Source organism: Coregonus lavaretus (genome assembly GCF_964263955.1).
Source record: "Coregonus lavaretus genome assembly, contig: HAP1_SCAFFOLD_9973, whole genome shotgun sequence".
Taxonomy (NCBI): domain Eukaryota; kingdom Metazoa; phylum Chordata; class Actinopteri; order Salmoniformes; family Salmonidae; genus Coregonus; species Coregonus lavaretus.
Genome location: NW_028163380.1, coordinates 1 through 10,742, shown reverse-complemented (window position 1 = coordinate 10,742; position 10,742 = coordinate 1). Strand labels below are relative to the sequence as shown.

The 10,742-nt window shown below is 44.3% G+C and overlaps 1 protein-coding gene across 1 annotated transcript; it reads right to left on the bottom strand.

Annotated features, from left to right (window-relative positions):
- Window positions 1–2,607: 2,607 nt before the first annotated feature.
- On the bottom strand, window positions 2,608–8,760 carry LOC311118189 (A disintegrin and metalloproteinase with thrombospondin motifs 3-like; the record flags this gene model as incomplete). Its single annotated transcript, XM_084193042.1, has 3 exons — window positions 2,608–2,774; window positions 7,105–7,185; window positions 8,637–8,760. Coding segments are annotated over 3 exons (372 nt in total), but the record flags the coding sequence as incomplete, so codon positions are not given.
- Window positions 8,761–10,742: the final 1,982 nt, after the last annotated feature.

The following is a 10,742-nucleotide window of genomic DNA, read 5'->3' as shown; positions in this document are numbered from 1 at the left end:
GGAATGTACACAACACAAAGATGAGAGAGAGGGACGGAGACAGTTCGTGAAGGTATGCCTTATCTACTTTGAAGAAGTAGTACAATTATTTTATTAGACAGCTCTGCAGCATACAGCTCTGCAGCATACAGCTCTGGAGCATACAGCCCTGCAGCATACAGCTCTGCAGCATACAGCTCTGCAGCATACAGCCCTGCAGCATACAGCTCTGCAGCATACAGCCCTGCAGCATACAGCCCTGTAGCATACAGCCCTGCAGCATACAGCTCTGCAGCATACAGCTCTGCAGCATACAGCTCTGCAGCATACAGTCGTGGTCAAAAGTTCTGAGAATGACACAAGTATTGGTCTTCACAAAGTTTGCTGCTTCAGTGTTTTTAGATATTTTTGTCAGATGTTACTATGGTATACTGAAGTATAATTACAAGCATTGACAATTACATTAAGTTTATGCAAAGAGTCAATATTTGCAGTGTTGACCCTTCTTTTTCAAGACCTCTGCAATCCGCCCTGGCATGCTGTCAATTAACTTCTGGGCCACATCCTGACTGATGGCAGCCCATTCTTGCATAATCAATGCTTGGAGTTTGTGGGTTTTTGTTTGTCCACCCGCCTCTTGAGGATTGACCACAAGTTCTCAATGGGATTAAGGTCTGGGGAGTTTCTTGGCCATGGACCCAAAATGTTGATGTTTTGTTCCCCGAGCCACCTAGTTATCACTTTTGCCTTATGGCAAGGTGCTCCACCATGCTGGAAAAGGCATTGTTCGTCACCAAACTGTTCTTGGATGGTTGGGAGAAGTTGCTCTCTGAGGATGTGTTGGTACCATTCTTTATTCATGGCTGTGTTCTTAGGCAAAATTGTGAGTGATCCCACTCCCTTGGCTGAGAAGCAACCCCACACATGAATGGTCTCAGGATGCTGTTGGCATGACACAGGACTGATGATAGCGCTCACCTTGTCTTCTCCGGACAAGGTGTTTTCCGGATGCCCCAAACAATCGGAAAGGGGATTCATCAGAGAAAATGACTTTACCCCAGTCCTCAGCAGTCCAATCCCTGTACCTTTTGCAGAATATCAGTCTGTCCCTGATGTTTTTCCTGGAGAGAAGTGGCTTCCTCGCTGCCATTCTTGACACCAGGCCATCCTCCAAAAGTCTTCGCCTCACTGTGCGTGCAGATGCACTCACACCTGCCTGCTGCCATTCCTGAACAAGCTCTGCACTGGTGGTGCCCCGATCCCGCAGCTGAATCAAGTTTAGGAGACGGTCCTGGCGCTTGCTGGACTTTCTTGGGCGCCCTGAAGCCTTCTTCACAACAATTGAACCTCTCTCCTTGAAGTTCTTGATGATCCGATAAATGGTTGATTTAGGTGCAATCTTACTAGCAGCAATATCCTTGCCTGTGAAGCCCTTTTTGTGCAAAGCAATGATGACGGCATGTGTTTCCTTGCAGGTAACCATGGTTAACAGAGGAAGAACAATGATTTCAAGCACCACCCTCCTTTTAAAGCTTCCAGTCTGTTATTCTAACTCAATCAGCATGACAGAGTGATCTCCAGCCTTGTCCTCGTCAACACTCTCACCTGTGTTAACGAGAGAATCACTGACATGATGTCAGCTGGTCCTTTTGTGGCAGGGCTGAAATGCAGTGGAAATGTTTTTTGGGGATTAAGTTCATTTTCATGGCAAAGAGGGACTTTGCAATTAATTGCAATTCATCTGATCACTCTTCATAACATTCTGGAGTATATGGAGCAAATTGCCATCATAAAAACTGAGGCAGCAGACTTTGTGAAAATTAATATTTATGTCATTCTCAAAACTTTTGACCACGACAGTACTTAGGCAGGCTAGTCTAGCTAAATAGGATGACTAAAGACAGTGCAGTATGGGGAGCACAGACATAATGTTGTCTGGCTGTCTGGCTGCTACAGCCTGAGCAGAGATGAGATGATAACTTTAAGGAATGAAAAATAATAAAGTCATCAAATAAAACGATGTAACAGACAACTGAATATTTTATTATTTCATAGTCATTTACTATTTTTCTATTGATGTCTACCCAATGTGGACCTGACATAGACAATGGAATATTTTAAATGCTTTGGCAATTACATTTTCACTATTTTTGGCTTTTGTAAATTTCCGTTAAAAAGCTGTTTGTCATTAATGTTTGTCATTATTTCATAATGCATTTAATTGTTATCGAAAACCGAAAACCATGATAATGTTTTTCATAATCGAACCGAAACCAAACCGACCTAGAAAAGCACTAATCACTCAGCACTAGTGGACAATCAAAGGTGATTCATATCACAGTGAGGGTGCTCCACTGTCTTTCTAGAGGACTGACTGGAGTGTGGCTGAATCTCAAAGTGAACCCTTTGGGCACTGAGCCCTTTATCTACTGACCACATGCTGCTGTGTTCAACAGTGATCATTTGGGTCTGCCTGTTTTGGGTAAAATTAGAATTGAGGCAATGCACACTTGCATCCCAACTGCCACTTGTTCAGCAAAATTCAGCCTGTATGTGTGTGTGTGTGTGTGTGTGTGTGTGTGTGTGTGTGTGTGTGTCTTACTGGATTCATAGGTTTCTTCTTCTTACCAGGACAACAATGCCCTCATGAAGGGGGCCGATTGTTTTCAGGGTTTCTTTCTCGCCGCTTCCAAAGACGTACTCCCACTCCAAACCGCTCTCGATGAAGGTTTTGGACATGGCACCTTCGCCTTTTGCATTCAATATGAAGCTGCCAGTGACTTGATTCTTAACAGCTGTGGAACACAGGGAAACCGTCTGATTCACAATGTGTTTTCATCCGTTGGATAGTCTGAGAGAACCAGCACAGCAGAAACAGGGTATACAGAAGGGGGTGACCCACTGTTCCAACCCTGTTTATGTGTGTGTCTGTGTGTGTATTCAACTAGAATTCCATGACAATCGTCTTTCATTGGAAGCACAACTAGGCTACCTGCCATTGCATTCAATTCAAGTAAAATCTAACTTTTCTATAACAGTAATGAGATTCAAATTCTTACTGAGAGAGCAGAGCAATGATAGAAGTTTGCAGCCATTATTTGACATTGTGTCAGGCCTGTATAAAAGGTCCAATCTGCGATAGTTACTAAGTTCAGTGGTCATTTCAAATAAAGACATATGTGTATGGAATACATCATTGAAATTCAAAATGGCAGATTGTTGCTTTAATGCTAAAGCCTCGTCTCACCATCTCCCTGTTAGATAATAGATCCTAGAGAGGGAGAGAGAGAGAAGGATTTGGCTGGTAACCAAGGTGATACTGACTCCAGCTGAGCCGCTCACACACAGAGAGCTATTGTGTACCTGGGGAGTCACACATACACACACACACACACACACACACACACACACACACACACACACACACGTTAGGTTCCCATCAAGAAACAACAAAAAATACTGTCGCTCAACAGAAAAGGGTACTAACAAATGAGCCACGGACAAGTACAACTAAACAAGTGGGGGTTTAAAATGGGTTCTCAAAGACACTCATGGGGGTGTCCACTGAATGTTGACTAGCAACAACAAACTGGGTCCTAAAAGACACCAACCGTGAGTGGCCACTAAACGCCCCCAGAAAAGGCAAACCAAAATAAAAACCCACACCAACCTATAACATGGAGTAAAACAGAAGTGGACCAAACCAAACCAAACCAGGCCAAACCAAACCAAACCAAACCAAACCCAGGACAGAAAGGCTTTGTTTATCAACTTAAAGAAGCAGCACTACAAAGAGGTGCAGCATCCAACATCTCTTATGTTGCTGGAGCATTGGCACCGCAGCTTTAATAATAATAATAATAATAATAATAATAATAATAATAATAATATGCCATTTAGCAGACGCTTTTATCCAAAGCGACTTACAGTCATGTGTGCATACATTTTTACGTATGGGTGGTCCCGGGGATCGAACTCACTACCCTGGCGTTACAAGCGCCATGCTCTACCAATTGAGCTACAGCTGTGCCAGCACATGTGAAACTAACGACTGACCAACGAGGTGACAGGTCAACACACCCTGACCAATGAGGTGACAGGTCAACACACCCTGACCAATGAGGTGACAGGTCAACACACCCTGACCAACGAGGTGACAGGTCAACACACCCTGACCAACGAGGTGACAGGTCAACACACCCTGACCAATGAGGTGACAGGTCAACACACCCTGACCAACGAGGTGACAGGTCAACACACCCTGACCAACAAGGATGATTCCAATCAGTGCGCGTCCACACCTAAATAGAACCAACTTCGAAATCCAAAACCAAACCAAAGCCTGTAACACACACGTACGTCTGGACCTTGACGCACATCTGAGGTTGGAGCTATAATGTGTTTTACAGGTGTGTCTCAGCAGTACACTAAGTCACACTCACCTCACATAGGACCTGATTCACAGCTGAGATTATCACGAGCAAATTGCTTACATTTATTTTTTGCAAACTAATGTAACATTGAAATTCACATTTACATTTTAGTCATTTAGCAGACGCTCTTATCCAGAGCGACTTACAGTTAGTGAGTGCATACATTTTTCATACTGGCCCCCCGTGGGAATCGAACCCACAACCCTGGCGTTGCAAGCGCCATGCTCTACCAACTGAGCTACAGGAAATGTATTCAAAGAACCATTGAAGTGTATTCAAAGGACCGTAGGAGGAAATGTATTCAAGACCATTTCCAGCATCATTATTCAGACAGTCTGTGATACATACCCTGGTATTCCCAGCAGAAAACTGAAGGTAAAGACACTTGTTAGGTTTACAGTTTAAGGCCATATGGATTGGACTACTGTTCATATGGATCCTGGTTGATTTCCCAGTTGCAATTAAGAGGCTAAGAGGTTCTGCATAAATAGGCTGGCCATTACCATTAGTTTGCATTGACATGAATGAGGCAGTGATCAGACGTACCATGTGGTATTATGCCTAGCGCTGTGCAGCACCAGGCTGTGACCGCCTCCTCTTCATCTGCTGCCCCACCCATGTGCTCAGTCTACTCTCCTGTTCATTCTCCGTCTCTACGTTATGTTAGATAAGCTCTGTGCACATACACACACACAGCCACCATACCCTGTGGGCCCTGCTAGATGTGATCTGCATTTTAAAAAGGGGGAGAGAAAGTACCTCATGTCTCGTCCATGGCTGGTCAGCGTTACTTACAGGATACAACTCTACAAAGACTAATTGGTGACAGTCAAATGGTCTGCAGTCACACTGCTGACGCTCAAACTGTAAATGTGTGTGTGTGGGTGTGTGTGTGTGTGTGTGTGTGTGTGTGTGTGTGTGTGTGTGTGTGTGTATGTGTGTGTGTTCTGCAGTCATGCTCTGCGGATGTCCCTACCGTAAATGTACACTACTTGGCCAAAAGCTAGTCGAACATCTCATTCCAAAATCATGGGCATTAATATGGAGTTGGTCCCCCCCCTTTGCTGCTATAACAGCCTCCACTCTTCTGGGAAGGCTTTCCACTAGATGTTGGAACATTGCTGCAGGGGACTTGCTTCCATTCAGCCACAAGAGCATTAGTGAGGTCGGGCACTGATGATGGGCGATTAAGCCTGACTCGCAGTCGGCATTGTAATTCATCCCAAAGGTGTTCGAAGGGGTTGAGGTCAGGGCTCTGTACAGGCCAGTCAAGTTCTTCCACACTGATCTCGACAAACCATTTCTATATGGCTCTCGCTTTGTGCACGTGGGCATTGTCATGCTGAAACAGGAAAGGGCCTTCCCCAAACTGTTGCCACAAAGTTGGAAGCACAGAATCGTCTAGAATGTCATTGTATGCTGTAGTGTTACGATTTCCCTTCACTGAAACTAAGTGGCCTAGCCTGAACCATGAAAAACAGCCCCAGACCATTATTCCTCCTCCACCAATCAATCAATCAATCAATCAATTTTATTTTATATAGCCCTTCTTAGATCAGCTAATATCTCGAAGTGCTGTACAGAAACCCAGCCTAAAACCCCAAACAGCTAGTAATGCAGGTGTAGAAGCACGGTGGCTAGGAAAAACTCCCTAGAAAGGCGAAAACCTAGGAAGAAACCTAGAGAGGAACCAGGCTATGAGGGGTGGCCAGTCCTCTTCTGGCTGTGCCGGGTGGAGATTATAACAGAACCATGCCAAGATGTTCAAAAATGTTCATAAGTGACAAGCATGGTCAAATAATAATCAGGAATAAATCTCAGTTGGCTTTTCATAGCCGATCATTAAGAGTTGAAAACAGCAGGTCTGGGACAGGTAGGGGTTCCATAACCGCAGGCAGAACAGTTGAAACTGGAATAGCAGCAAGGCCAGGCGGACTGGGGACAGCAAGGAGTCACCACGGCCGGTAGTCCCGACGTATGGTCCTAGGGCTCAGGTCACCAAACTTTACAGTTGGCACTATGCATTGGGGCAGGTAGCGTTATCCTGGCATCCACCAAACCCAGATTCGTCCGTCGGACTGCCAGATGGTGAAGCGTGATTCATCACTCCAGAGAACATGTTTCCACTGCTCCAGAGTCCAATTGCAGCGAGCTTTACACCACTCCAGCCGACGCTTGGCATTGCGCATGGTGATTTTAGGCTTGTGTGCGGCTGCTTGGCCATGGAAACCCATTTCATGACGCTCCCGACGAACAGTTGTTGTGCTGACGTTGCTTCTAGCGGGAGTTTGGAACTCGGTAGTGAGAGTTGCAATCGAGGACAGACGATTTTTACACGCTATGCGCTTCAGCACTAGGCGGTCCCATTCTGTGAGCTTGTGTGGCTGAGCCATTGTTGCTCCTAGACGTTTCCACTTCACAATAACAGCACTTACAGTTGAGCGAACTGACTTGTTGGAAAAGTGGCATCCTATGACGGTGTCACGTTGAAAGTCACTTTGCTCTTCAGTACGGGCCATTCTACTGCCAATGTTTGTCTATTGAGATTGCATGGCTGTGTGCTCGATTTTATACACCTGTCAGCAACAGGTGTGGCTGAAATAGCCGAATCCACTCATTTGAAGGGGTGTCCACATACTTTTGGTGTATATGGTGCCTCCCCATTTATCCCGCTGTGACGAGACACACTTACCAATTATGTGGGGGGAAGTCTCATTCTCCTCTATAACGATGTGCCGGGCACCGATCGGAATATCAAACATCTTCAGCATGCCTATAGGACAACACAACAAGACAATATGAAACATCTTCAGCATGCCTATAGGACAACACAACAAGACAATATGAAACATCTTCAGCATGCCTATAGGACAACACAACAAGACAATATGAAACATCTTCAGCATGCCTATAGGACAACACAACAAGACAATATGAAACATCTTCAGCATGCCTATAGGACAACACAACAAGACAATATGAAACATCTTCAGCATGCCTATAGGACAACACAACAAGACAATATGAAACATCTTCAGCATGCCTATAGGACAACACAACAAGACAATATGAAACATCTTCAGCTTGCCTATAGGACAACACAACAAGACAATATGAAACATCTTCAGCATGCCTATAGGACAACACAACAAGACAATATGAAACATCTTCAGCATGCCTATAGGACAACACAACAAGACAATATGAAACATCTTCAGCATGCCTATAGGACAACACAACAAGACAATATGAAACATCTTCAGCATGCCTATAGGACAACACAACAAGACAATATGAAACATCTTCAGCATGCCTATAGGACAACACAACAAGACAACCGGTTTGGTCAGGGAGTTAATCCAATGAGGCACAGAATAACAACAGACCAGGGACGATATCTATCACACGTCTCAGAGTAGGAGTGCTGATCTAGGATCAGGTCCCCCCCCGTCCCCCCGTCCCCCCCCCCCGTCCCCCGTCCCCCCGTCCATGTAACCTTATTCATTGTTATCTAAAAGACCAAAGTCCTACTCTGAGACGCTTGATCCAGACAACCCCAGGCCTCCTGCTGACTCTAATAGAGGAGAAACGTGCCGTGTCTAATTATAATGTTGTGTGTGAACCAGTGATAGCAGTGGTTATGTGTTTAATCTGTGTACATGTCAAGGGCTGTAGCTGGGTGAATACAGGGTAAAATAAAATGGTGTAGTGTGTCGTTGTCGTGAATTCCCCTGCCGGTGACTCTTATCAAGAGTCAAGAGTCACCAACTGGGAATTGGTAACATAGTGCTATGCACATTACACTCTTAGAAAAAAGGGGTTCCAAAAGGATTCTTCAGCTGGCCCCACAGGAGAACTCTTTTTGATTCCAGGTAGAACACTTTTTGATTCCAGGTAGAACACTTTTTGTTTCCAGGTAGAACTCTTTTGGGTTCCATGTAGAACCCTGTGTGGAAAGGGTTCTACATGGAACTCAAAAGGGTTATACCTGGAACCTAAAAGGGTTCTTCAAAGGGTTCTCCTATGGGGACAGCCGAAGGACCCTTTTAGCACCTTTTTTTCTAAGAATGTAGGAGAGGATCTTAGGGATTTCAAGCTGTAATATTTATTTCTCATCATATTCTATACAACTATTCATCAAGTATTGATTGATAGTCAAATGAAATAAAACATAATGCTCTCAACAGAACTGTGGTTTCTCCCTGGTGATGGTCTAATGTTTACCTGTTTTCTTTGGCATCTTGGTGAGTGTCAGTTTAACAGTGCGACAGTGGGAGTTGTCCCCCCCACAGACTCCACACTTGTCTTCTTGTTTGTACGAGCCAACCTCTTTGTCGCAGCCCACATTCTGGGAGGGAGAAGGGCACAGTCAGTCAATCAACCAAGGGGAGGCGCCATCTAGGCTGTCTGACTTTTACACTGACTGAGATCAGGCTGGAGGAGGCTTCATCTAGGCTGTCTGACTTTTACACTGTCTGAGATTAGTCTGGGGAGGCTTCATCTAGGCTGTCTGACTTTTACACTGTCTGAGATCAGGCTGGAGGAGGCTTCATCTAGGCTGTCTGACTTTTACACTGACTGAGATCAGGCTGGGGAGGCTTCATCTAGGCTGTCTGACTTTTACACTGTCTGAGATCAGGCTGGAGGAGGCTTCATCTAGGCTGTCTGACTTTTACACTGTCTGAGATCAGGCTGGAGGAGGCTTCATCTAGGCTGTCTGACTTTTACACTGTCTGAGATTAATCTGGAGGAGGCGCCATCTAGGCTGTCTGACTTGCAGTGGAACACTACACTCCAGACTTCTGCTATAGAAGTGATACCAATCTATCGAAGACACAGATTGGTAAGGGAGACATAACATATGTTGAATCTGGCCCTCAAATCTACAAACGTTTTGGTCTGGAAAATGCAAATGTCTGTTATGGTATCTAAACTACAACCAAAACATGAAGTAGATTTAAGAGAGAGAGAGAGAGAGAGAGAGAGAGAGAGAGAGAGAGAGAGAGAGAGAGAGAGAGAGAGAGAGAGAGAGAGAGAGAGAGAGAGAGAGAGAGAGAGAGAGAGAGAGAGAGAGAGAGAGAGAGAGAGAGAGAGAGAGAGAGAGAGAGAGAGAGAGAGAGAGAGAGAGAGAGAGAGAGTGTGTTTGCCTGTGTGTGTGTGTTTGTTCGCTCGAGCGCGTGTGTGTGCGTACAATCATGCATTTGAGTGATGAGAATACATGTACGGTGTGCAACACGTTCCTGTGTTGCGCTTCACTGTTCTGACTTATTATGAGATATAGATTTACATAGATTCAATATTTATTTGGTTGATATTGACTACATCGTACAACATTGCCCGCAGGCCTGCTTCAAACCCCTATTAAAAGATTACCAAGTTTCAAGCATCAAAGATTAAAAACCTTCACACCTTACCATTTTTATTTCTGACCCAGAGGCTTGCTGGATAGGAGGGTTCCAGTTCAGCAGTTATACATGGATACTCAGTCAGATTGAACTTGTAATGGGATCTCCCTCTCTCTCAATCCTCCCTGACTGACAACACTGTATATATACATAATATGACATTTGAAATGTCTTTATTCTTTTGAAACTTCTGAGTGTAATGTTTACTGTTAATATTTATTGTTTATTTCACTTTTGTTTACTATCTACTTCACTTGCTTTGGCAATGTTAACACACGTTTCCCATGCCAATAAAGCCCTTAAATTGAATTGAAAATTGAAATTGAACTTCTGAGTGTAATGTTTACTGTTAATATTTATTGTTGATCTACTTCACTTGCTTTGGCAATGTTAACATATGTTTCCCATGCCAATAAAGCCCTTAAATTGAGAGAGAGAGAGAGAGAGAGAGAGAGAGAGAGAGAGAGAGAGAGAGAGAGAGAAAAAAAAAAGAAAAAAGGAATATCTGCTTCTTATCAGAGGCTCTAACAGGTGTCCTTGTGTGAGGGCTGCAGATGACGTGAGCAGTGAACTTCACCTGCTGATCCAGACCTCTTCAACGCTCTACACAGATACATGGGTCCTAAATATTATCCCCCATTTGCTAGTGGTGATCTTCAGCTACAACCACACGGACCTGACATCATTTACAGAGGAAGCAAATTAAGGTACAAGAATCGTTGTAATGGATGGAATTATACAAATTGACGAAGTTCAGCTTTACAGCATGATTGAAATTCAAAGGCAATGTTCCTGCTTTAGCGGAGACAGCATTCACAGTAAACACTTCAGCTATACAGATTGAATAGAGCCCTAAATTATCAAGCTTTGATTCTTTGAATTAGCTGTGTAGTGCTAGGGCAAAACCAAGGTTGGGAAATTATGG